General features: G+C 47.8%; 1 protein-coding gene across 2 annotated transcripts in view; it reads left to right on the forward strand.

The window, feature by feature from the left end:
- MYLK2 (myosin light chain kinase 2) overlaps positions 1–27640 on the forward strand; it is a 315549-nt gene that overhangs the window by 186031 nt on the left and 101878 nt on the right. For both annotated transcript variants that reach the window (XM_069650999.1, XM_069651000.1), the window contains exon 3: positions 4371–4911. In XM_069650999.1, the coding sequence (XP_069507100.1) occupies positions 4371–4911 (541 nt within the window). The remainder of the gene's footprint in view (positions 1–4370; positions 4912–27640) is intronic.

Raw genomic sequence — 27640 nt, forward strand, 5'->3', positions numbered from 1 at the left:
CACTCACACTGCACTACCACTTCCACTCTCTAACCAATTCCTCACCTGCTCCACAAAATGCCTCCACAATTCACTGTTCCTTCCTTCCTCCTGTTGGTCTCTTGCCCATCTCCCAACTCCACCTCTGACCTCACCTGAAAAACCCACACTTCCTGTTGCCTGTCCCTGGTTTATATTCCCCTTCCTTGTCCAGCACTGGATTTCTTTCCCTGACCAATCTGGTCCTGTCTTCCTCACCGGTACATTTGCGTAATGTGAAAAGACATAAGTAGTGGGATAAGCCATGCCTACCTCTTCCACGTGCGCTCGCTGCGTTTCGCCAATGGCAGCCATGAACCTAAGTTCGTGCTCTGGGACCCGGTATGGAGGGGTCTCCCTGTAACTCCATCAGGGGAGAGCGGGTCCTTCTTCCCTCATTGTCCCCGGTGGGGAAGGGGGCCTTTGGTTAGTATTGTGGGCTTTGTATTGTAGTATTCGAGGTCCTCTGTGATGCCACATACGGACGCAGCTTCCCGCTCTGTTTGTTGCGTAGCTGTGTTCTTTTCCCTTCAGTGGTCCGGTGATGTTTTTGATCACTCTTCTGGCTGTACGTTTCTTTTTTTCTTTGGATTCTGAGGCAGGAGCTTTGAAGTTAAAGGAATGGTTCGCCCAAAAATTTTTATTTCAAAAATAGATAGGCAACATAAAAAAAAGCGATTGCCATTTTTTTTTTTCGAAGTCCCTATGTAAAATTTTGAGCAATTCAAGCTCAAAAATTGAAAAAGCAAGCACATGGGCGCATCCATTTTGTGAAATGGCTGCCCGCCTGTGCTGGCTTTTGCGGCACTAATGAAGGAAAAGCCAGCCAGCTGTAGTAAACAAAATCTACCACTGGGTGGCTTTTCCTTCATTGGTGCCGGGACTCGGAGGATGCGGACCGGAGACTATAGGCAGAAAAGCTGCAGCTGCATCTCGGTAAGTGCTATTTTTTTAATAAAAATAAACACTGGCTGCAGTTTTTTTTCTAAGTTTTCCGGGCTGGAGGAGCCTGAGAAACTCAGAAAGAAAAACTGCAGCGTTTTCAAACACAACCGCGTTGTGTTTCTGCCTGCCGTGGCTATCACTTTAGGTCTCTCCCATGTGCTATCTTTGAGCTTGAATTGCTCCATATTTTACATAGGGACTTCGAAAAAAAAAATGCCAATCGTTTTTTTTTTAATATCTATTTTTGAAATAATTTTTTTTTTTTGTGTGAACCATTCCTTATATAGATAAGATAAGAGTACTGCCTACAAATATGCTGGCACAAATGGGGACAGAGCTTGGGTCCCTCTCAACTGCAACAGTCCACCTGAGTGGCATGACTAGCTCTGGATTTCTCCCTGGTAGGCCTCACAACGCCGGCTTAGAAGGGCTCCCATCCCATCTGAACAAGGCCAGTTTAGTGGCCTTCTTACAGCAGGTAAACGCTTTCTTCATCGTTATGTGGCTCAACTGTGGGTGCTGGAGACCCGCATATCAATGTGGATTTGGTGCTGCACAAGATATGCCTGCACCGGTATCTTCTGTTGCCACTAGCGAATGAGCAGATGAACTTGTGTGCTGATTTATTTTCTGAGTGCGGTGCAGGTTTTCCATGGTGACACTTTGATAGGTTCTCCTTTCTGTGTTCTCCTTTGAGTCTGGTATGCATGGCGGTGCTGATACCTCATTCTAAAAAGGGACTGGGGTCGCTGAAAGTGACACATGAGTGGGCTGGCTGGGTTACGACTGTAGAACTAATGCATTTGGGGGCTTGGTGGAGTACTAGCAGCAATGTATCCTGGGGTTCTACTTAAGCAATAAGCCCCTCGACGCAGGGGCATTACCCAGTCAGGGAAAGCCCCGGGGCCCATAGTTACAGGCCCAAGCGAAACGCTCAGGCCTGTAACTATGGGCCTGGTGCTTTACCTGACTCGGAAATGCCCCTGCGTCTAGTGGCTTATTGCTATTAGTATCTCGACACGCAGAACCGGGGTACTAATAGCATTGTATTTCTGTTCCAAAACGCTCTGGTGTTTTGGAACAGAAAATAAATGTCAAAATAAATGGCAGCTGGGGAAGGGAAAATGGAATCCGTTTTCCCTTTCCATGGCGGCCATTCATACTGAATGGAAAAGGGTAAATGAATAAAATGGCTGCCATGGAAAGGGAGAAGGGACTAGTAGTCCCTTCTACCTTTCCATGGCGGCCATTAAAAAAAAAGAAAATTGGAAATAAAGAAAATAGCCGCCATGGAAAGTAGAGAAGGAACTAAGTGTGTAGTCCCTTCCTTCTTTCCATGACAAACTTTTGCGTTCCCAGCGCATTCGCTCCCGAAATGGACCAAAAAGCAGGGAAGTGGGTTTGGGAGGGCAGGGAGGGGATTGTTTGGATTGGGGGGTGGGGGGAGGGAAAACACCTGAATCTCCAGCGGGGGAAAATGGCAGCCTCCAGCCGTGTGGTGGCTCGGAGTGGGGATTACCCCGTTCCGTGCCTCCTCAGTGGCTGAGGAGCTGAACCCCCCCAGCACCCACCAAGGACAAAGGAAAAGAACGTCGGGATAGGGATTCCCGGTCGGGTAAAGCCCCAGCGAGGGCCAATCAGATTGATTGTTACAATCTGATTGTCCCTCGACTGGTACTAATGTACCTTATGACCTGTGCTGCCATAAGGAAATTGGAGTGGGTAAGTGGTAGCTGGTCTTTCTAAAGAGACATCTGGGTGGCAAACAGGGCTTTATCTTCCTCAGTTCAGTTTCTTTCTACTCTCTCTGGCTCTCTCTTCTTGGCTGTACAGTAAGGGATCAGTCTGCGTAAGTATGGGGCTAATGAAACAGGATGCCTTAGAAAACATGGAGCTGGTGCTGCTATGGGGAATCCTGGGCATACCACTTCCTGGTAGTACTTCACTAAGTGGGTGGACATCCCTGGTCCCCAGCAACCCTTGGCATGCCAAAGCCGGATTAAACAGTGTCATACTGGGACTGCTGTACCTTGTCATCATTGCCTGATCCATAATGTCTGCTTGCTGAGTACGTTTTCAGGCACAGCTGCAAATATAAGTGAGTGGCTAAAGGCCTTTCTGCGTTTTTCTGCTCTTGACCTTGCTTGCTGCTAGTGTTACCTCTTTTGATATACAATTACTTGACATTGTAGGATAGAGCTGGCAGGGGGTCAGGCCTTGGGCCGGCCTCTAATGCCCAAAAAGGGTTAAACATGAGTCATTATTTTCTTTTGGCCTGCAGGACCAAGCAGAAGTTACCCTTGTCTTTTGCCACCCTTTGCACCTGACTCTCAGGCAAGGTACTCCCTTGGGGCCTGGTTAACGGATTTGGGTTGTTTTTCAAGTCCAAAGAATCGCAGCGGAAATGACCGGAGTGGTTTTTCTCACAATACCCTTTTACTGTATTTCATTCAAATAACCAAAAAACACTTTTTACATCATAGCGCCACTGGCCCTCCTACTAACCTTTTCCCCAGACGTCACCGCCGCCTCTCTTGTACCCCTGCGACATCAGTTCCTCTAACATGGGTCGGAGCTGACGCCACAGGGTCCCTTTTTCTTTTTTGTTCACCTTTTTTTTCTTCTTTTTTTGAGTCCCCCGCTTCCAATGTCAAGGAAGCAGGGGACAACCCTGCAAACTGCGAAGCCCATAATACCAAACATGGGGAGCGGGGGACACCCCTGCAATCACATGTTGGGTATTTTGGGCTTCGATTTTTTAGTACTGGCTGAATTCGGCCAAATGGTCCATACAACAATTTTATTTCAAACCTTTAGGGTATTTCCGTTAAAGAAGGGATAACACGCAGCCAGCTTGGCAAATCTACTATCTCACCAAGTCCACAGAGGTCCACTGTCAAAAACCTAGGCAATCATTCTGTTGTTGGCTTGCTCAATGGGGTTGAGTATAGATAAGAATTTCAGGAAGACCTGGAGGAGCTTTGTGTTTCCGGCAAGAGATTGGTAGGAGGTGGCAACTGTTATCTGGTGGATGTAGGCGCTCTGAAGGTGGGTCACTAGGGATTCCAAAATGTAGCGGGGTGGATACGTTGATTATCGAGAAGGGGATAGTTAGAATATCTTTGGATCATTGCCAGCCTGCTAGCAAGCATATCGAGACGATGATGAATGAAGATTTAGTAGTCATCAGTTTTAGAACATACTAGTTAAGGGCCTGAGGCATTGTGTTGGAATGCGAGGCATTGAGGCCGCTTAGTACTTGGTTGCACTGGTGTGTAAGTGTGGTGTGGTATAGCTGCTTGCAATATTTGACACCCTTTGTTTCCAAACTGGCATCTAATAGCCGCTGCTCTCTCTTCTGCAGATGAAGTATGGGCATCTAATAACCACTGCTCTGTCTTTTGCAGGTGATGCACAAAACACACAAGAACAGCACACAGCAGAACGTGTAGTAAGTCCAAGCACTGAGGAGGTGAAACAGAAGTCATCACCTGAAATCCCTGGCAAAGAAGAAGTGAAGGGTACCACCGAAGCCATAGTGAAAGATACATGTACTGAAAGCAAGAACATGGTGGCTTCCAATAAGGATGAGATGTTAAAGGTTGTGGCCACGGAGGACGGACACAAAGACACTGCATTCCCTACGGGGACAAGTACTGGGGATGGTGAAGATGCCTCTGAGGCACAAACTCCCAAAACCACAGAGAAAGAGACCAAACCAGAAACAGTAAGCTGTTCTAGGCAACTGTCCTCTGGGCCATCAGGACCAGATGTGGCCTCAGTGGCAAGAAATGGACAGGTGTCCCCAAAGGCGGACAGTGCTCATAATACTTCCTCTCCCATGAAGGGGGATCATGATGTGGAGAAAGACGGAGGAGGAAATGCAAACGCACCCACACGAGAAAAGCCACCCCTAGATGTGTCTGAGGGCCATGACGCCTCACACAGGTAACACCATGTGGCGTGACTGCTTTCTGAGTACTTCCTGGAATGTAGACTGCATGAAATGTGCTGTGATGTTGCCACTCCATGCAAGAAGAACATTATAGAATATGATGTTAAGATGTGTATTCCTGATGAGTAACCCCCCACCCCTCCCAGGGATGTAATTTCACCAAATGGCCAGCGATAGCGGAAGTGACATCACACAACCTGTTACCTCTGATGACATCACAGGAAGTGATGTCATTTGACCCCACCCCCAGTGACATCACAGGAAGTGATGGCACACTGCCTTCAAATGCGTCTAAACCTGTGTTCCCACCCAGAACATTCACACACTATCACATTCCTTCCCATTCACCCACCAGTCACTCACTCATACACCTTCTCTTACATCCACTCTCACTGCATTCTCCACACAGGCAACACACCCACCCAGAATATTCAAACATGCAAACTGTCACATTTCTTCTCATTCACCCACCACTCACTGACCCATAGCACATACATAAATCTGATACACACTTCACACATGCAAAATGCACATCACTTTTTAAAAAAATAAAAAAAGCCTTCTTACCTGTTTTTCCAGCTTCGATCCGTTACTGGAGACCACCCTCGGCTACTCTGTGCTGCTCACAAACAGGAGCCAGGAATCTGGCAGAGCTTCCTGGTTCCTGTATATGAGCCAAGAGGAAGCCAGAGGAGATGGGGGTGGAGCTGAACATGGCATGTGACACGTGCCACATGTCATTGTCAGCTCACCCTACTGAGTGCTTCCGTCTCACGCTGCAAGCCCCGGCTTTTTTTTAATACAGGGGTAGCAAGGGAGACCACATTCATCACGGCTGCAGCCTCAAATGACATCCCTGACCCCACTCTGCCCCCAGGAAAGAGGGATTGTGGGCTACAACTGGCCTGGAAGTAATAACAGCTTGCAATCCATCAAATCCCCGCATTCCACATCCGGGTTCCTAGTCTAGAACACTAGCCACCATCAGGTGGCATCTTTTATACACTGTGATGAAGAGCACAGTCTCGCATAGTATTCCAGTCCAGTGTTTAAGATTAGAGCCTGGCGCGGTGTGCAAGCTTGACGTCTGGTTCTCAGCAGGTTGTAACGCAGTGCATAGTGTGAGGTTGGAGACCTATCCCACTAAGTGTAAAGCTGTAGACCATTCTCTGGTGAGTGAGTAATTGGGCAGCTGTCCATTAAGTGAGCTTGGACTCCATTCCTGGGTATAACATTAAATGTTTTCATGAATACATGATTGGGGCATTGATCGCATGGTCCATTTGGATGTCTTGTCCTGGATTTATAAATCACACATTATCCGAAATTGGAAGTTTATTTTTTATGCAAGTGGTATGTTTGAAAGGCAGGATGTGGGTCACACATTGAATCTCTTCATTTATTGGAGATTGGTTTTGTGCCACATGCATTTTGGAGCCCGCTTTGGGGGCCGTACTGCTGCAAATGATGAACTTGCTTTCTTGTTACTTTTGGGGAATTAGCAGAATGAGCCCAGTTTTGAAAAAGGCCTAAGTAGTGTTTGTTTGTTTTAATATTTGTAATGCGCGCCAAACCCGAGGGTATCGGGGCGCAAAAAACATCAAGAGATTGTTCACCTTAGCTTACATTGCTGTGCAGGTACAGACAGTTTGCATAATAATTAATTAATAAGTAGCGCCGAAATGTGTGTTAACATTTGGGCATTACCACATATGACACTTATGACTCAAAGTGCTCCATGTACTGATCAAAGTGAGCATACTTTTAATTGGCGCATCCTCTGGGACATACTACTTGGATCTAGGCTTGCTAAGGATTGCGTATTCCTTAAGGTACCCAGGAGGAGCGACACACACACTCGACTCACTCGGAATCAAGGTTGCAGAGTGTTTTTGCATACCCATGCCCTTGTCTTTGTCTTCAGGTTTTTAGGGTTCCGGAATCAGTTTTCACAGAGTCCGCACCATGGGCCCTCCAAGCCCAAGAAGTCGTGGACTAAAAAACCTCAATCTCTTCCAGAAGGTTGATCTTTGCCTGTAGTGGTATGCTCTTCCAAGAACCGGTCACATGACCCTCACCGTTTGCTAGGGTGCTGCCCCTGAGCAACCACACTTTCCCTCTGTAAGGTTGTATCATCCCGTACCTCCTCCCACTCTTAAATCTGCCCTGGATAGATGTGGCCTGCTGTAACGGCTCTGGATTGACCTGGCCTGCTGTAACTACCCTAATCTCCCTGTCTAGCGTGGGTGTCTGTTCTGCACACCGACTCCTCCTCACTTATTGCAAGTTTATATCCCCTATAGCATTCCTTGATACTCCTCCGCAGATGGTAATCTTTCTTTCCCTCTCTCCCATCTCCTCCAGTCCTCCCCACCAGATGATGACTCATATCTCCTCAATCGCCTCAGTAGTGCTCTCTCAAGATGGTAACTCTCTCCATATGGTAACTCCCTTCAACCTCCTCAGGATAACTCTTTCCAGATGGTAACTCTCCTCCTACGCTGGAACATACTCCCTCAAACCGCCAACAATCTCCTCCTAGCTCTTCTCCTCTCAATATACCTCTTTCTTGCCAATCTCCTCCAAACACCTCCCTCAGGCTCCTTCTCGAATACCCTACACTCCGACTGAGCAAGCTGTTTTATATAGTTCCGCATCCTCGCCTTTGGGTGGTGCTCAGGAGCATAGATCACATCTGTGTAGTGTAGCTAGGCCTGTTCTCTTATTGGATCTTGTGCCTGTATTAATGTGGGCTGAAAAGGGTTTAGCCTGAGCTTATATTAAGGCCTGCTACTATCTTGGTTTTGAAACCTGCCTGAGATATATGTGGGGTCTCCCCTCCCACTTGGGGATCTCTTACATGGCTTGCTTTGAACTGGGTCTTTTGGTTTTCCCTGCGTGTAAATCACAAGCCTTTGGTAAGAAAGAGAAGCTGTTTGATGTGACTGTAGAACTTTCATCGCGGCAATTTTGTAATATCTGCGATGTTAGTGGGAGAATAATGTTTCTTGTTTTTGATCTCTCATTCGTATAAGTTTCACTTCATGTTTGTGTGTCGACCAGAACTTTGTATCTGTGCGATATGCACAGTCTATGCTAGTCAGACACTACCGCTTGAATGCTTCCTTCGGCAGCAGAGCCACAGAAAGAAATGTATTACCACACTTGCAAGTGAATCAAAAAAGCTGGAACTGTGTTTCTTGGACGACCCCACTGTTGGTTCCCAAGGTTAGTCAGAGGACTTAGTCACAAGACACACAAACTTGTTGAGGTATTCGGTATATATGGTGGATCCTCCACAGCCTTTTGAAAGTTACCCTTTTGTTCTGGTCTTCCATTGTGTGGACCGAAGTCCCACTTTCATGTTGTCTGTTCATTTCATTTCTAGGACTAATATAGGTGCTCGGTTCAGGACTAGTTGGAATTGTTTTGTGTCTTCCTGGGAAGGACTATGTACATGTTGTGGCTGTAGTCCAGGTGAGACGCCACCAATGCACATACTCTGTCAACATTGTGTTGTAATCTAATTGTGGAGACAGTTCTGCTGAGCAAACGAAATTGGGGCTGGGCAGTCTTCATCCCAGCATTCCCGTGGGTAAGGAACAATAGTGAAATCCAGTTATCTTACTTTGGTCATGCTTGTCAGAAGGTTTGACTGCTGAAAAAACCATTTGGAAGAGTAAATGGCTTGCTCAGATCTTGCCCAAAGAAGCTCCTCCGTTTCAGTTCCGATTCACATTAACGGTTTCCCAGGAGCCTCATCCTAGCTGCAGCATTATCCATATGCACCCTGCATACATTTGAAAGGGCATGTTGTATTGCTTGGGAATGCATGCCAGAAAGCACATACCAATGTTGAATAACCACAGGGAGAGAGTTGAACCTTGGGGGACCCTAGCGGTTCTCTCCCAGACATCGATAGGGCTAGCTTTATTTGTTGCTTGAGGCTATCTCCATTTAATACTCTCCTGAAATCCATATTTGCAGTCTTTGGAGTATGACACTATGGCCTACAGTGTTATCACCTCTTTGCTTTCCTAAGAGCCATTGATTGGTGTGGAGGATCAGAAGAAATACAGAAACCATAGAATGGGAAAGAAATATTGCTTTGGGGAAAAGGGAAGGACAGCCCATATCAGGAAGATATGAAAGAGAGCATTGAAAAAAGAGACATATGTGGAGAACAAACATGTGAAGCCAGGAAGCACAATCTCAGACATGAAATTGCACCCTGGGAATTGGGAAATTGTAATTGGAACTTCAGCTAATATAAAAGGGAGAAGAAGAGTTTAACAGAGATTCAGGAACCCTGCACTGAGGAGAAAAGGAACCTAAATAGACTCAAGCTAACAAGGAAGAATAAGGACAAGGGAAATACCAGTCACCTAAAAGAACTGCAGAACCTGATACAGTGGATGACAAGGGACTATTTGCATCTGGTCTACTGAATAAAGCAAGGGAGGTGAGACCACGAAGTATAAGGATAAGGACATTACCAATCCTCTAAAAGAACTGCATTACTTGATATAGTGGATGACAAGAGACTATTTGCGCATGGTCTACTGAAAAGAGTAAGAGAAGTGAGAAACGTGTGACAAAACACAAGCACCAGGAGAAGTCATTATCCTGACCTTAGCTAGTAATAATAGTGGTAGGATCAGATGGAATTGTACGATCGAAGCGAAAAAAGGTCTGAACGTACAAAAGTCCGAAAAATGCTACCACCAAATGTTCGAACACCAAAAGTTCGAACCTTTGGTGGTAGCATGCATTGTAGGTAAGTTAAAAAAAAAGACTGAGGGGGCTGCAGGGGTGTCCCCCGCAACACCCCGCTCACCATACTATGCAGTATAGTGAGCGTGGGTTGGAGGGGACACCCTCGCTGCACACCAGACATTAAGAAAAAACAGGGGCTGCGGGGGTGTCCCCCGCAACACCCTGCGCACTATACTGTGTGGTATAGTGAGCGGGGTGTTGCGGGGGACACCCCTGCAGTACACCCGAGAATAAATAAATAAATAAAAACCGGGGACTGCAGGGGTGTCCCCTGCAACACCCCGCTCACTATACTTTAAAGTATAGTGAGGGCAGTTGCGGGGGAAACCCCTGCAGCCCCCGTAAAAAAAATGAAAAGGACCCTGCAGCGCCGGTTCCTGATCACGGAAGTGAAAGGGAACTGGCGCCGCATAGAGACAGCCTGAAGAAAAGGTAAGTAGGGTATGTTTATGTTGGGGGTGTGGGTGGGGGTGTGTTGTGGGTGTGCATGGGAGTGGGGGTGTGGGTAATGCAGGGATTTGCAATGTTTGTTCGCATGGGAAATGTACGCACCTTTGGTGGTGCATACATTTCCCATGCAAACTTTTCCGTCACAGACTTTTCCGTGATGGAAGGATCACGCAGATCCGGATCGGATAGCTTAGATTTGGACAGAGCATGGATTTGTTTTGCACATTCATCCTGACTATCACCTTAGTTAGTAAGATAGGTAGGGATCACCCCATAATTATAGGGAGAGATAGGCCTTATTTTACTTTAAATAAACTTCACAGTTAGAACATGCCTTTATCCCGCCCGTGCCCTTCTTCTGATCCTCCACATATTGTGTTAGAAGTGGAATATCATAGTCCTGAGATAGAGTAAATCCACAAATTCCTCCCCTCATACATGGCAACACCGATTGATAACCTCCCCTCATAGGCTTGTTAGGTATAAAACCCTCCTTAGGAGAAAGGAAACCATCTATCCCAGAGAAAAAGCAGCTCATACTCCCCTGAGCTCAGTATTACCTGAGATTCAGACCAGGAGCAAAGAATAGAGAAGAACTCTGAGTTAATCGGACAAGTGGGAGGAAAAACGAAACTTAGACATCCTCAGTGGACTTCAAATCCATTATGAGTCCTGCTTGACTTGCCAGTATTCCCATTCCACGTTTTACCTACTGAGTTCTGGGGCAACGTCGAGGGTACCTTCAGGCCCTTGTCTTTGGGACATCAGAGTCTAAGTGATCCGACCGCGACTGATTTTGCCGCGGCCGGGAAAGTTCGCATGAGAAAGGTGCGAACTACCAAAAGTTTGCACCTTTCTCATGTGAACACACTTACATACCCACACACCCACCCATACCCACAACACACCCATTACACACCCCCCACCCACACCCTCAACACACCTCCACCCACACCCCCAACATAATCAAACCCCACTTTCATTGTCTTCATGCTGGTTCCCTGCGGCGCCAGTTCCCTTTCACTTCCGTGATCGGGAACCAGCGCTGCAGTGTCCTTTTCTTTTTTGTTCTTTTTTTCTTTTACGGGGGCTGCAGGGGTTTCCCCCCGCAACCCCTGCTCACTATACTGTAAAGTGTAGTGAGCAGGGTGTTGCGGGGACACCCCCGCAGACCCCGTATTTTTTTCCGGAGTGCTGCTGTGGTGTCCCCCGCAACACCCCGCTCACTGTATAGTGAGCGGGGGACACCCCTGCAGCCCCCGCATTCTTTTTTTTATTTTACTTACCAAAAAGGTTCGCATGGGCTAAAAAATGCTAGCACCAAAGGTGCAAACTTTCGGTGTTCGAACCTTTGGTGGTAGCATTTTTCTGACTTCTTGCCCATGCAAACCTTTATATTCGGTAAAAATGTACAAAACTGGGGCATCATGGGGATCAGGACTCGGACTGGAAGCTGCTTACTCCCCTGGATGGGCTCGACGCTGTTGTATGGGCAAACTGCCCACCACTCTGAATCCGTGGTCACACCACCACCGCTCTTTCTCCTCTGCCTTGCTTGGCTTTCTTCCACTCTCGAACGCTGGTTGCTCTGATTTTCTGATTACACGCTTGAGCGGCTCTGTCGCATGTTGGCTCTGTGTTCTTCCAGAGCTCCACCTCCTTCCGCCCTGTTATACACGGGGAGCTTTCCCTGCGTCTCTCTGGTTTTCGCGCTCTCTCTCTCGGGTCTCAGCCATCTCGTTGCTCTTGGACTACTCTCTCTTACTTGTTGGTCTCACATCCCTTTTCGGCCTCCACGTCGAGTCCATTTGTAGACTTCAATTTAAAGGGATCTCTTCCATTTCTTGTCGTTCATAATATAACTTCACATTATCTTCATGAGTTTGATAACAGTTTGGTATATTGTATAAATCCATATAAGCCATCACTTAGAGGCCATCAGGGAGTTCCACACGGGAACGGGAGTCCTTGTCCCAAAAGAGGGAGTCTCTCCTGGTGAGGCCCCACTTGCCTCTACCTCTAAGCAGGGGAGGGTGTTGCGGAGTGGTGCTCGCCTCCCTATCCTCAGGGTGGGGAGCTCCTCCTTGTGGAGAAGGCACACATTCCCCCAATTCATCAGATTGGTCTTGATGAAAGGCTCTCAGTAGTTATGCTCGGATGTCATTTACTGAAATGTCTCCTCCTCTGGATGGTTGCAATGCAGATTAATAGTCATGCAACTCACCCATTTTCTTGCCCAATTACTGTAGTTGGTTGGTGACAACCATGTCTGAGATTTCTGATACAATTGACAGGTTTAGATAGGTCAATAGTTTTATAGGTCCTTAAGCAATGGGAAGAGTAGTGACTTTTTAGAGGGTCTGATACCGTGGAGAAAATTACGCATTGATCATGGCAGTTAATGCTTTCTCCATACTCTGGCCTGTATGTCCATACTCCTCTTCTGCTCATGAGGCACTGTTTCCACTGCATCCAGCACCATGCCTCTACTCACCTGCCCCTCACTGTGAACATCGCGCCTGGGACCTCCAGGTAAAAGACGTTAACATGGCATTGCTCCAGATGATCTTAAACTCCTCTGTGGAGTTTGTCTAAGATGGCGATATACTTGTTGGAGTGCTAGATTTCAATGAATCCTATAATTTGCCTTTGTATTGCCAAAGGGGTGTCCATCCACTTTATATTGGCTTTTCCTGTGCTGTGAGTTTTCCCAGACTGTTGCGCTAATGAGTGTGTTTGGGGGCCTGGGCATTTTTAGGGTCTCCGCCAGGTTTGAAGCGCAGTCCCTATACTGAACTTATTTATATTCCTTGGTGGCTGTTTCCTTGCTCGAGGAGTGGGCCCATGGGACAGCACTCTTTGGTACAGGGTCTTGGTGTGTGCCTGCATGTTCTTTGCGTGTGCAGTAACTTGGGTTCCATTTGATGAGGCTGGTGTATAGGAGATGCATTTGTTGCTGGTGAGGACGAAGGATAGACTCATGCTGTTGACCGATTCATGTGTTGGCTGGATCGGCGTTTGCCATTTGTTGGTTTGAGAGTACACCTGTGTGCTGGCTTTGCCTAACTGTGGGTGGTTGATGCTCTGGTTCACATGCAATGCCTGCCAGGTCTGTCCTGATGCTGTCTGGAGCCTCTTCTTCACTGCTTGGTCGCTTCTTCAAATTGTCTGCTTTTATTAATGTGAACTCTTTCAAACGTTGAATGATTCCGTGTTCACAACAGATGCATATAATAGGAATGTCCATTACAATTGATTTCTCCTGTGGGTGAGCATGTTTTCTGGCATGGTTATTGTTTGCCATCTTTTATCTGAGTGCGGGTGGCTCTTGGAGGAATTTCCTGAATGTTTACTACCCTGTCTCGTCTCTGTGTTTTTTGTCAAGTACCGAAGGGCTAGATGTTACTTAACTGCACCACCTCTCTCCTGAACAGCCATTCTCTCTGTGTGATCATTCTGTGGGACCAGGCAGGCTTGGCCGTCTGTGGGACCAGGCAGGCTTGGCCGTCGTACCAGGACTAGGCCCGGAGGCGGACACTGGCAGGCCGGACCCTGCCAGAGTTCAGCACTCCCATTTGGCTGGTTGGACCATGGCTAAGAGTGCTGTGATAGAACATGTGATAGCAGTCACTGTGCTTGGCTGCCCACATGCGCCAATGCCACACGCGGCCTCTGGGTTCCTGCAGCCCGAATCCTCGGATCTCTCTGCCTACGCTGTCCCTTCCATCTTCGTCTTCTCTAACTTGGATTTTATACAGTGGCACAGTGCTTCCATCCATGCCTACATTTCTCCGATCGAACATGGGATATCATGCTATATTGTGCATTCCAAGTAAAACAATGCACTCGAGCACGCCGTCCAGGTAGCTGTAGGATGCAACACGCCTCTTTATTTACCCCCCCCTCTTTCCTATTAATCACGTGCATATTTCAGTGTTACTGAAGGGATTGTGGATGTGGTATCAGAAATATACATTTCTTTATTTTCTTGTTACTTAACGATTTTCTGTGAAAATTAGGACGTGTAGGTATTCTACAGGCATTCAAAAGATGAACGCAGGTAAACCTTCTGGGCCTGGTCGTGGCTTTACGTTAGTTACTTTATTGAAGTTAGGAGATGCACTAAAAAAGGAGCAATGTATTATCTAACAATTAGGCCAAGAAGGTATGTGTCCCTATCTGTGTACATTGTTCACATTAATGTCAATGGAAAGGTAAATCATCCATTGTGTCATTTATATGTCTTAGCATCTGCCTGTGACATACATACATACATACATACATACATACATACATACATAACAGGCTGTAATGTTTGCAGGAACTGTGCCTTGAAAACAGTGGCTGGTGAATGTAGCAATCACTTTGTCCTTGATGGGGACCAGACCACTGGTCAGTGCGGGTGACTGCAATAAACTTTGTGTTGACACCATTATATATACAGGGCCAGTGATGGAAAGTTCCACTGGCTGATGTTAAATGTTAAAGGTATTTGTATAGCGCACTGTCACCAACGGAATTGTCCCCCAGGCTCTCAGGCGAATCTGCAAACGAAAAGGCAGGGTGGGTTAGTAAGGTGAAGAGGGAGTAGGATAGTGAGAGAAGTAGTGTCCTGTTGGCGGCTTCAGTGCGGTATACACTGTGCGCTGAGCTTTGGTGCGAGTATTGGATCGATGTCGGGCTTCGTGTGCTGTTGGTGCAGCTTATGTGTTGTTTGTTTGTTGTTGTGGTGTGGTGAAGTGCGTGCGGCTTGCTGTGCGAGAGGTGGTTCTTTTGGCTTTTGTATGAGTTAGGTATGCAGAATTTGTGAGCTTTTTGGTTAGTGGGTTATATGTCTCGCAGCTGACCTTCGCAGTTTGGCTAAATGCCTACGGTTAAGAATCCTGGATGGTGGGGCAGAGGCCCAGGTCTCACAATAAACTACGTTTCACCATGCAATAGACACAGATGGAGGCTATACCTAGAATATACCTAGAATTGAGAGTACTGTGCAGTGTGCAAAGGCACCAGTTCCACAGTAGGTGGGTTGCCGCATATGATCGACAGAGACGGAGGCTACACCTGGATTCGAGGATTCTGTAGAGTGGGGGAAAGGCCTAGGTTTCACAATACATTGCAACATACAGTAGACATCAGTGGGCGTTATACCTGGATTAAGTGTCCTGTATAGCGGGAGAAGGCCTAGGTTCCGCAGAGAGTGGATTTTAACATATTATAGACAGAGCTGGAGACTACACCTAGATTTGAGAATCTTACAGAGTGGATGCGACGCAGGTCAATGTTCACAATTCTGTCCAAGTATGGGACATGCTAATATTCACAGCTCTGAGTGTGGCATTTGCTAACATTCACAGATCTATCTAGATGCGACGCAGGCTTATGTTCACAGTTCTATCCAAGTGTGGCACATGCTAATATTCCCAGTTCTAAGTCTGGTATTTGCTAACATTCACAGATCTATCTAGATGCGACGCAGGGTAATGGTCACAATTCTATCGAAGTGTGGCACATGCTAATATTCACAGTTCTGAGGTACGGTAATGTAGAGTGGCAGGGTTTTCTGGAATAGAGTAACTGCTCCACTCTCCACCCATGCCACCCCCCCTGGTAGTCACTGCAGGCCGACGGCTGGCCACTGGCTTCCCCGCCGACACCCGCAGACACCCTCTGGAGCTGCCAATGTAGGAGCTGCCCTCCGCCCGGGGCCCTCCGCCGCAGGGGCTGCACAGGCAGAGGGCTGCCCTAGGAAGGTCACTTAAGAGGAGTGGATCAGCCAATCAGGGCGGGAGGGCAGGCTGGGATGTGGGAGGGGGGTGGAAACAGGGAAGTCTGCGAGGGATATTATTCAAGCAGAGGGCCTGGGGGCATTAAAATGGCCGGAAAAACCATGTCGGACCAGGACCCAGGAGGGCCAGGGCCTGCTTACCTCTCACCTTCCTTGTCGTGGACCTAAATAGACGGACAGGGAGGTCCGATGCACGGTAGTTTAACGAACAAGGCTTTTGAAGCCAATCGGGGCGGGACGGTGGGCTGGGAGGCGGGAGGGGGGTGGAAACAGGGAAGCCTGCGAGGGATATTATGCAAGCACAGGGCATGGGGGCACTAAAATGGCCGGAAGTAAATGTCGGACCCGGACCCAGGAGCGCCATGGCCTAACTACCTCTCACCTGCCTCGTCATGGACCTGATAATACATAATAATGTATTTCTTATATAGCGCTACACACCCATAGGACTCAGAGAGCTCATATAACAGATGACATTATTATCCCTCAGAGTGGTACTCATTTAATTGACCTCAGAAGGATGAAAGGCTGAGTTGACCCTGCCGGGATTCGAACCTGCCACAGCAGGCTGTGCACAGATCTCAGGGGGCGAGAGCTTAGCTCGCTGCGCTTATGCCATCTCCATTCATTTGGCCAGAGTCATTGGTAAATGGTTCCAATCTGCTTGGGTGGATACGTGCTGTTTTCCACTCAGTCAATATGGAAACTGCGCAGCACGTGCGGGCACGAGCGTCAATGACAATGAGCACGACTGACAGACCAACCAACCAGGTGACAGGGAGAGAAATATGCAGGAATTTAGCCGAAGTAGTGAGCGGATTCGTGTCCACGCTGAGTTGCTCGGCCCACAGAGCAGAGTCAGCTGGACACCGGATACAGGTACACATTTCTAAGACTTATGTGGAGCTGGAGTGTTTGTGCTGGCCCACCTGAGCGTTGCCATGATTGGAGGCTCAGCCCACCAAATCTAGCATGTATTGCAATCGCTACACATGGCTTAGCTATGTTAGTGGATCCCTGTCAAGAGTGAGACGGTGCTAGCAGCCTCCAGTGGATATATGCTGGCGAACTTGCATCGGAACAGATTAGGAACAGCAGTGGACGAGTAGGTCTCGGGCATACAATTGTCAATTCATTCCTTTTGGGACAGACTGTTTGAGTAGTATCCAAGGGGGAGGTTTTTGATCAAAAGTTATGCAAATTCTGCATTTTAAAGACTATTTATTCAGCAACACTAGTCAAAACTACTACCCGCATGGTGAAGTAACTACTCAACTGGCCCACAAAAATGGCCCACACTAGTATTTTGTGTTTTTGGTTCGGGCATTGCCCTATTGCCCTACAGGCCAGCCCGATCCTGAGCAGTAGCAAGTCCGTAGACAGATCACAATACAGGGTCAGGTGCATTGTTCTTTGGGTGCTTGTGGTAGTTGTCTGCTATAATCGCATTTTTTGAATGAGGTGATGTTTGGGTAGACATTTTGAAATGGCCCTTCAGTTTGAAAAGCATGCTTTGTATTAGGAAGTCAAGTTTAGGAACTGTGTTTCAGCTGTGTTAAGTTGGCACTTAAATGTATCTATAAGGACCTCATGTAGGGCTGCGTGAGGTAGGGCGTGGGTGGGATGGCTCCACTACCCGCACAACACATTTTATTGGCAATTCCCCATAATTCAGCATCTAAATTCCATGACCATTAGATTAGTTGCTCTAGAATTAATTGCTCCAAATTCTGTACAGTTGTTTTCTCACCACTCGCCACCCCCTTGGTATTTGGTATTGCCAGATTGGACATAGCACATTTCGAGGACTGGGGAACAGACCTTATCCCTGCCATATTTCATAAACAGGTTGGGCGGGCTCAGAGTATTCCACATATGCCCCCGTGTTTGCGTTCACTTGTAGTTTCCAGTGCACATTAGTTGGCAGGTTAGATCTGCAGCTCTAGGTATCAAGGCCAGGCTGACATGGTCCTAGTCTTCTGCCCCTCAAAGAAGGGGTTTTCACAAGATTTACTGTCTTAAGCCTCCCAGAAGCCCTCTTTTCCTTTCCACTCACACTCTGCATCTGAATGAATTGATTAGTGAGAAGGGTCAGACAGGAGTAGGAAAGTTCTGTTCACAGTTTTTGTGCGGAAGGATGTGGGTGGGGTAGCAGAGTCCTCTTCTACGCTGGACTCTCTCAGTTCCTAGTGTCCCCCAGAATCCTGTCACTTTCGGCATCTGCTCTCAAGGCTGCCTCTAGAGGTGCTTCAGTTTTGATAGCTTTCAGCACTGGTAGTCACCCTCTGTCTGAGTGTGATTGTGGGGAAGGGTGTGGGCGGGGCAGCAGAGTCCTCTTCTACTCTGGACTCTCCCTCAGGTCCTAGTGTCCCCCAGAATCCTGTCACTTTCAGCATCTGCTCTCAAGGCTGCCTCTAGAGATGCTTCAGTTTTGATAGCTTTCAGCACTGGTAGTTACCCTCTGTCTGAGTGTCCACAGTTTTTGTAGAACGGGAAACTGAGGCACTAGATTCACACCCACCACCTGGATTTAATAAATGTATATTTTATTGGTTTTCAAGGACTTATCACAGGCTCGTCCGAAATGCTAAATGGGCCTTCATTGCAATATGAGGTGACTAATAGCAACTGACTATCATAAAATGATAACTCCTACAAGAGGCATCCATTGTCCACTTGTAAGTGTAGTGTCAGGTCCCATAAAATAGCAACATCAACACAGACAAAGGGCAGAGGGACGCAGGGAGAGCACTTTAGCCGGAGCGGGCATGCTTTACAGAGTGCGAAAAGAAGCCAACAAATCAAAGGAGCTCATGGCGGGCGGGGCAGATAGAGGCCGAAGGGGGCTTAGGAGCAAAAACTGGATTTAAAGGCAAGGATAAGTATTTTAAAGTGGGATCAATTATGCATGGTGAGTTTTCATCATCCTCAATAACTTTATTTCGGCATTTGAGCCATACAAGTATTGCAAAACATATAAAAACAATACCATTATTAAGAAAAGAAAGGAAGGAAGAAAAAAGAAAGAGGGAACATTCATGTGAACAGATTATACGACAGGAACAAGGCCCAGTCTTTGAGCATTTGGGTAATTAGGATCTGACAAAACAAACAGGAAATTAAAGACATAGCACAGGGAGACCAGAAATAGGGACACAGTGGCACTGCTTGAGCTTGGACTATGGAGGTCTCGACTGGAGAGTATCAGCTAGAATCCTTTTCCCAAGTGGGAAGATATTCGGTCCCGAAAGCACAGGTCTGCTTAGTGAGTTATGGCGATCATAGCCACTAGATAAAATTACACTGTTTGCAAGTGTGTGGCATCTTACCACAAAACTCTATATGCCCTTTGCCGTACTTATACTCTTAAAGACAATTTTAACAGAATCAAAAACATTACTGCCCCTCTGGTATACCCATGTACAACTCAGAATTTGTTCTCGTGTTGCAAATAGGCACTCTCCCACAGCTCAAAGCCAATGTATACTTATATTGACAAGCGCTTCCCTGGGTTCATAATCACTTGAGACCAATTTCGGGGCCCTGTGCAACTATACAATCCCCTCAGTAATCTGGGATGCTGTTTGCCTTCCAGGATTTACATGCTGGGTGTAATGGGGAATGACACCTTCTGCTTTCCACCTTGTCAGGTACAGATTTAACCTTGTATTCCTTGTCCACCTGCGAGGTGGTCGTCCACTGCAGTACGACTGGGGTTGATTCTTGACGAATAGGGCTAATTGTGGCTGTTTCAGATAACGGCCCTTTGCCTACATATGGGGCTAGTACTTGATTTGTTCCCATTAATCGAATTCGACGTCCACCTCCCACCCGCAATACATTTGATGGTTTTGGTGGCACGTTTGTTAATGGGACACATTTCAGCTAGAGTCAAGGCGGCTTCCACTGCAATATTTAAAACATTTTTCCCACCCTGGTGATGGTGCAGTTGCTCCCCTTTATTCAGGCCTTTTCCAAGCGCACCCACCAGTGATAGGACTAGCTTCTTTAGAATAAGGTGTTCGGCAAGAACAGAGCTGCTGTTGACTTCCCCCTCGCCAGACTGCATAAGTGAACGTTTTACCAATTGTTTGCAGGGTGGAAGTGGCTTAAACAGCCCATTGGTCAGACCAGTGTGGCTGTCCGCGGGCCCTCCCCCACAATCGATGACACAAATATCTCCAGTCCATAGTGGCTCACTCTTAGTGCCCCGCCGGCCCTGGTGGAGTTCAGGGGAATTGGAGGGCTTGTTGAGGATGGCCGGCTCTGGTAACATAAGGCCCTCCACACCATCTAAAGTTGCGTTGATGATGGCCAATGGATGGGGCGGCTCAAGTCTACACTAACTGGTGGTGTAGCAGCAGGCAGGGGGACAGGAGCAGCAGCAAACAGTGTATCAAGAGTATTGGTGAGAGGCCCAATAGGCTGAACAGGTGTACCGAAATAATTGTCAGCCGGTCCCATTTGTCCAGGATCACTGGGCTGGCACATGGGAAGGAACATGGACGTGTCGATTGGAATGAGGGTCTCAGTGTTGTGCAAAGAGTTACTCCACACCCAGGGGTCCAAACTAACAGGAACATTAGATGAGCACAGGAATTGGTTTATTTCAGTAATGAGGGTGTACGCTTCCCCCTGGTGCCCATTTGAATTAAGTGAGATAATTCTGTCAGTACATACCGTGGAGGGAGATGGGGCCGACACCTGTGCAGAAATTGTTCTATTCACAATTAAGGTTGACGTCATGAAGCAGCAAGAAAATGAGTGAGCACAAAGGCCCCTTTTTTTTCTTTTTTGGGTATGCACAAATCGGTTATCAGTTTTCTCTTAGGACCAAAGCAATGCCAGTGTCAGCACAGAAGTGTACTTTGAGGCCTTTGTTCCATCTACCTTGCTTCCTTGTTGTTTCAGGAGTTCGTTTTATTCCAAAAAACCCGGCTTTGCCTCTCATCTGTTCGAGAATACTGCTTGACTGCTTGAATACTTGGTAGGTCTGCTTATCCCTTATCCCGTGTGCAGAGTTTCCACAGACAGCGCAACTTCATCAGCGACTCGACAGTGAGCAATAAACAAAAAATGATCCTGGGAAATCCTCCAAGAGCTGGCAGCCGCTAATTCTCTTCGGACGCCAACTCCTGCGCCCTTTCCTCTTGCGGGGAGGTAGCCAGGAGTCTTGTCGGCAAGCTGGTGGGTGGGGCCTTGATAGGAAACAGGTGAGAAGGCCACAGAACAACACAGAGTCTTCCCTGCGGACGCCAACTCCCACGCCCCGCCTCCCCCCCAGGTGAGTTTTGTTGAACGCCAGTCTCCTCTCCTTCAAGCAAGGAGATCACGCATCAGTGCGCCACAGGACTCTGCTGGGTACCTGGGTCCAAGCCTTCTGAGAAGGGACAAAGCCTTGTCTGCCCTGAAATGCCCAGGCCGATAGCAGGATACATCGGTGGCCATCAGGGCACCCTCAAGTGAGGGTGGCGTCAATGTGTAGGCTCTCACCTCTGTTGAATTCCTTTTGCCCGCTCTCCTAACAGGTCCATTTCTTTTAGGGGTCCTTCTGGTGTTACGATGCCAGCATGTGTTCTAGGTCAGGACTATGCTCTTGTGGGAATGATCTGTATACACCATTCCTTTCCTAACTTCCTCCCTGTGCTGCGGTGACCACCCTGTGCTCAAAGTGGCAGCATGGTCAACCCTACATGTATTCTGACACAGGCTGCGGATCAGCAAAAAACTCCAGACCAAACATCTTATGATCAACTTTCTTTTACTTCTATCAAAACAAAGAGTTGGAACATGGTCAACAAGTCGTATTGGAGTTCCTATAAATGACCTAGGATATGTCTAAATATAACAGTGCAGATGTCCAGAGAACACAATCCTGTGAGAGCGGTATCACAAACTCCAAATCTAATCGAATGTAGGACCGTAGTCCTGAGTTCAATATTTCCTTAGATTGTAACAGATTGTGTCAGGGTGGTGTGACCCCTGGTGGCTCCTGGAAGTAGCAAGGTTTCCAGGACCCTTCTCTTTAGGTTTGGTGATTGTTGCCTATCCTGGGCTGGAAGTACATTGAACCACGCTGGACACCCTACTCCTGGTGCCTTCAGGATTCTGCAGCTAACAGCCTGTTTCTTCCTTGTCTGTCCTGGGTGGATTGCAGTCCATTTTTGTCATGCCCCTAGACAAGGATGGTATAGGCAAGTTCAGGAGACCACCACAGGCTTTGGTCTCTCAAGAGCCTATAACCGGCTCTTGTCTCTCAGAACCCCACCACAAGCTCAGGCCTCACATAACAACACTTCAGGCTCTGTTCGCTCTCAAATGGTAGAGTTTCTAGTGATTTTCTTTCCCCTATCACCCGCGAGTCTGACCTCTTGTAATGTCAATTCCTCCCCCACCTCTCTCTCTCTTTCTCTCTCTCTCTCTCTCTCTCTCTCTCTCTCTCTCTCTCTCACCCGCCCTCTTTCTCAATCTCTCTCTCTCCATCCCCTTTTCCTCTACTCTTTCTCTGTCTCTCTCACTCTGTCTGTCTCTTTCTCTTTCTTACCCTGCCCAACTGGGAACAAACCCAAGACAGAGAGCATTTTCCCTTCATATGTCGTATACCCCTCTTTCTCCTTCGCTCTGTCTTCTCACTCCTCCCCCCTACTTTTAACGTCTTTCCTTCCCAACCCTCTCTCTTTGGTTGGGCCTCTCACCTCCTCCCCTTCTCTCTTGTCTTCCTCTCGGCTCCCCGCTTCTGATCTCGGTTGCCCCCTCATCCTTGTCCTTGATCTGCTCCCCCTCCTGTGTCACAGCCTTTCCCTCTCCCTACACTTCCTCACCTCCTCTTCCTTCTCTATTGATGCTTCCTCCTCCTCCCCCTCTCTCTTCGTCTCTCCTTCCCTCTCTCAGCTTGCCTCCCCCGGGAGCTCTGTGCTCGGTTACACGGAGTGGCGGGCGCGGCGTCTTTCTATACTGTCCGGGGATGACCCTTCACTCCCTCGGACCTCAGCTTTGGGGATGAGCTTATTGAATTAGCTCTAGTGCTAGTGAGTGCCTCCTCGCTTTGTCAGGGATAATGACTGCGTCTCCAGTTTGGAATGAGGCGATCCAGCCTTGGCAGCCAATCGTACCGCACTAGTTAGGGAAATGGTAAAAATATGTCACAAATAATAATCCCTACCGGAGCGCAATGATATTTATTTCAATGCACTTAAAACACGTGACTAATAATGAACATGTCCATGCACAAAAAGAGAGCTGTCAATCAGGCCTTTTGTTTAAAAAAAAAAGACACCTCATTTATTTTATCAAAAAAGAGATCTTCCTTGAAACTCAAATAGATTAATGCAACCTAGAAAGTCTTCAATGCATTGTATATGATATGATATGTCATTTGTAACGTGCCTGTACACAAGTGTTTCTAGGTGCAACAAGACAAGGTAGGGAAGACAGAGGGAGGACAAGACAAACGATCTTACTAGGCCTTGCGTCATTCGGATCGTGCAAGTGCGACAGCACAAAATGTGCAGGGGGAAGGGAAAGGGGGAAGTGCAATCAGGGCAGCATTGCTCTGAGTGAGTGCAGCCAGGGCAGCGCGGCTCAGGGTAAGTGCAAGGAGTCAGGAGGCCGTAGAGGTTACAGCCCTAAGTGCGCGGTAGGCCGGGAGGCAGTGCAGGGGAGACTGATCATGGAGGAGCCTGGTACCCAGTGAGCCTCTGGGGGTAGCCAGGCAACCGGTCGGAACGTCAGGTGGTCCAGTTCAAGTCTCAGAGGGGCAGGGAGGCCATTCCAGAGGGAGGCTCCTGCAGACAAGAGAGATCTACCTCCCATTCTCAGCCTGGAGAAGGTTCCATGTAATAATGTCCCCACAAAAATATCGCCATGCAAAAATATCGCTGAAAAATGGCCGTTTTTTGTGGGGACATTATTGCATGGAACATGAGGGGGACACCCCCGCAGCCCCCAAACCTTTTTATTTTTGGGCTGCCCCTATCCCCATATATATGGTCACCCAAATAATATCGCCACAACCTTTTCCTGCCGATATTATGTACGGCGTCCATATATATGGGGATAATATTACCTGATACCCTGGAGAAGTGTCTGACCCTCAGTGAATTGGACGTAGTTGAGCGAAGAGCTCGAGAAGGAAGGTATTTTGAAAGCGAGAGTTGGATGTAGTGCGAGCCCAGGCACCAGAAAGCCTTGTGGATGATGCAGAGGATCTTGAACTTGATCCTTGCAGCCACAGGAGCCAGTGGAGAGCTTCCAGGGCTGGAGAGGTGCGGTCCCTGGGTTTGAGGCCAAGGATAAGTCTTTATGTGGGTATGTAATGCACTTCACCATTAGGGCTCAGTAGATAGACATGAGAAAGGATGCTTCTACAACTTCCCACATGTGAACCCTAGTTCTTGTCCTTACTCCTCCATGGGCCCATCATGCTCTCTGGTGCCGGTCTGTACCCGGCGTCAGTTCCCCAGATCTGCTCCAGGCTGCCTGGCCGCTCTCTCCTGCTTCGGGGAAGTTTGCAAACTGTCCTGCGGTGAAGCCCAGAAACTGCTAGCTCAACTTTTGCTGTCTCGATCTCTGAACCACGGTACCCCCTCTTTTAACCAATCATCATAGGGAGAATGGGTGATTGGGGTGGATCTGCTATAGTGGCTGGTTAATGGAGAGAGAATATGGGGGTTCCTCTGAATGCCATCTCCTGGGTCAGCATCAAGAGCATGTTTCCTTCCCGGGTCCCTTAGCCTACAACACGACCTCTCCATTCCTGACACATGTGATGCAAACTCAAGCAATTCTCACTAATAACAGAGGCAGCAGACATTTAAAATGTGCCAAGTTCAAAGGTGGTCACACATAAGGAAAAACACACAGAACATATTCATATTCTTAACCTAAACAGATAGAGACAGACACAAGAGAATGCTTAAGTACCCTGGTGACAGAAAGGAAGACATGGGAGGTATTTGTTCTGAACCAAGCTGGGGAAATGACCAGTTGTCTCTGAGCAAATTCTCAGGGTAGACCACCACGCTGCCCATGTGCATACTGCACGCCCAGAGGTAGTTACACTAGGCAGGAAGTGTGCACTAGAATTGGCAAAATCAACAAAAAACATTTACCCATAACTCTTGATCGCTTCTCGCGATGGGGCGATGGGCAGCATACCGGAAGGATAAAGACTTGTGTCTGCAGCGATGTAAGGCAAAAGTGGCACTTGACTCAGCCATTGTGCACAGTTGGCACCAATAACACACGTGGCTCATTCCCAGATGGAGGGAGGACAAGCAAACAACAGTCATGGAAAGAAAAATGAAATTAATAATGGCAGGTCAGAATAATTATGCCCGGGTGAAGGGCATCTGAAAAGACACACGTTACAACACTAGCAGTAGGTTCTGCTTGCCAGGAGGCGTTGTAGTCACACAATAACGGGTGCAAATTAACTATGCTACATGCCGTGACCAAGTCCCCTGGCTATTTCTGGAGGCCCCTAGTGGGGTGAGCCAGGGACCTGGGTACCTCCCGAACCTAGTGGGTGATGGGCCTGGGGCCTTATGAGTAGGATCTCCTGTTTACCCGCACTGAACCACCATGCCAAGGCAGGGACCAGTCACGGGAGGGCTGATAAATGCTCAGGCCTCAGAGAGACATAATGGGACCCAAGATCAATGCATTTAGGGGTTTATTTCCCCACCAGAGTCCCTGCTGGACCGCAGCACTTGCCCGGGCCCAAACCGACCGTAGCAAAGGATACACTGCACAGGAGAAGCCAAATTAGGCTTTCCCAAAATCACATTGTTTCATTTCTGCTGAAACTGGGAACTCTATAGCTTCTGCTCCTTTAAGGGAAGCGAGGAACAGCAGTCCCACAGAACTGGCAGTACCTGCATGCTCGTCTCCCATCTTGCAGGTGTAGAAATTGTTCCTAATTATACAGAAAGAAAGAGAGAGGGATGAGCTAGGACGAAATTCTGAGAGGGGGGTCAGCTAATCATCACATACCACCTTTGCACTCATACAGTTAGTGTCCCTAGCTCAGCGGCAACGTGTTCGCCTTGGAAGCAAAACGACACGAAGCAACACAGGTTCGATCCCTGGGTCCACGCTTAGAAACCTCTGGGTATTTAAGCGCATTATAAATGCAGTTACGCAACAATTCCGTGAGCGCTTTAAAAATGCAAAAAAATAAAGAAAGAACAGAAAGGCTAAGGGAGCGCCAGCCGCAGTTTTTGAAACATTACAATGAAACACTCCAGGTTTGAGGGGTCCAACTTATCCAAAAGGCTACTCTGCGGGATTTCCCACCCAGTTTCCACTAGGGTACAGACTTCTTGGGGGTTAGTCCTAGGTCCTATTCCTTAATACCCTTGATGTCTGTCTGCAAAAGTTTGTGACACAATCACACCCCACTTGGCAAAGTTTCTCCCCCCAGAGAAGGGGCAGGGCTTGTGTGTATTCTCTGGGACAATCCTCCTTGTTGATAGTGGCCTATTTCAAGCGCTTTCCATTACAGGTCTTTAAAGGGGGATGCTGGATGGAATACTGTAATGCAGGATGTGCCTGCAGTCAGCAATCAATTATAAGCCCTTCTCCTTGATCTGAATAACAGTCCAGTTGCACCTGGTAGCGGCCTGCACCCTGGTCTCTATCTCCTCGAGTTTGCCTCTGCCAGATGTACCTGAGCTGCTCTCCAAAGGCACGAATATAGCACTCCTGTTTCATCACAATCACGCCAGCGTTCTGCATTCTCCCAGGTGTAATGAATAGTTGGGTGCCTGAGCATAATGTCATGCAATGACTCATGAAATAAGAGTCTTTCTCGGCTAAGGGCTATTTCATTGGAATGGGTCCACTAGCCCATTCTATGCTGCAAAATGTTCTTCCTCCCTCCGACTCTTTACACCCGCTGCCATTACACCTAACACACATGGAGCCCTGGGAATCCTATGGTCTACCAGTTGCACAGGCTGTGTATCCTGCAGCTTTGAGGACTGGGGGTCCCGACTGCCTTGCCAATCTTGGAATGCAGGGCCCACAGTCCTCTAATGGAATTAAGTTTCTTGGAAACCATGAGGCCTTTACCCTGAAAAGCTCTGAAGTCAATAGGTGCCGAATTCAATCGGATGCAGAAGACCACAGGTAACCAGTGCAAATCTTGCTAAATGTTTTTTTTCTGCTTGAAAGCACAATTGCGGCTTGAGCATGTGGGGAGCACAGCACATGGGTGGCTTACCTACAGATTCAGAATTTCTTGGAGCAGAACCAACTCCTCGGCACCCGGCAGTCAGGCTTAAGGCCCAGGTCGACGAGCTGAGAGATCAGGGATAATGGCCCTTACTACTTCTTCTGGATCTGTCAGCAGCGTTTGACCTGGTGGACCATAAGGTCCTCTGTAACCACCTAGAGTCAGCAGCACACTTCTCGCAACAAGCTATAGCTTGGATTCAATCTTTCTTAAGTGAAAGAACCATGAGAGTCTTCTCCTCTTCAGAAGCAGCTGATCCCATTCCTATCATGCGCCGTGTTCCTCAGGGGTCATGCGTCTCCCCTACCATGTATAACATATTTACCAAGCCCCTCTTTGATGATCTGGACTTTCTCGGTGTCACCTACACTAACTATGCAGATGACACCCAGATTCTCATCCCACTTACAGGGGATTATAATCAGGATTTGGCCTTGGTGAATAGAATATACCTCATCATCCAGGCATGGATGGC

The sequence above is a fragment of the Ambystoma mexicanum genome, chromosome 3p, assembly GCF_040938575.1.
Source record: "Ambystoma mexicanum isolate Mex_15411 chromosome 3p, UKY_AmexF1_1, whole genome shotgun sequence".
Lineage (NCBI taxonomy): Eukaryota > Metazoa > Chordata > Amphibia > Caudata > Ambystomatidae > Ambystoma > Ambystoma mexicanum.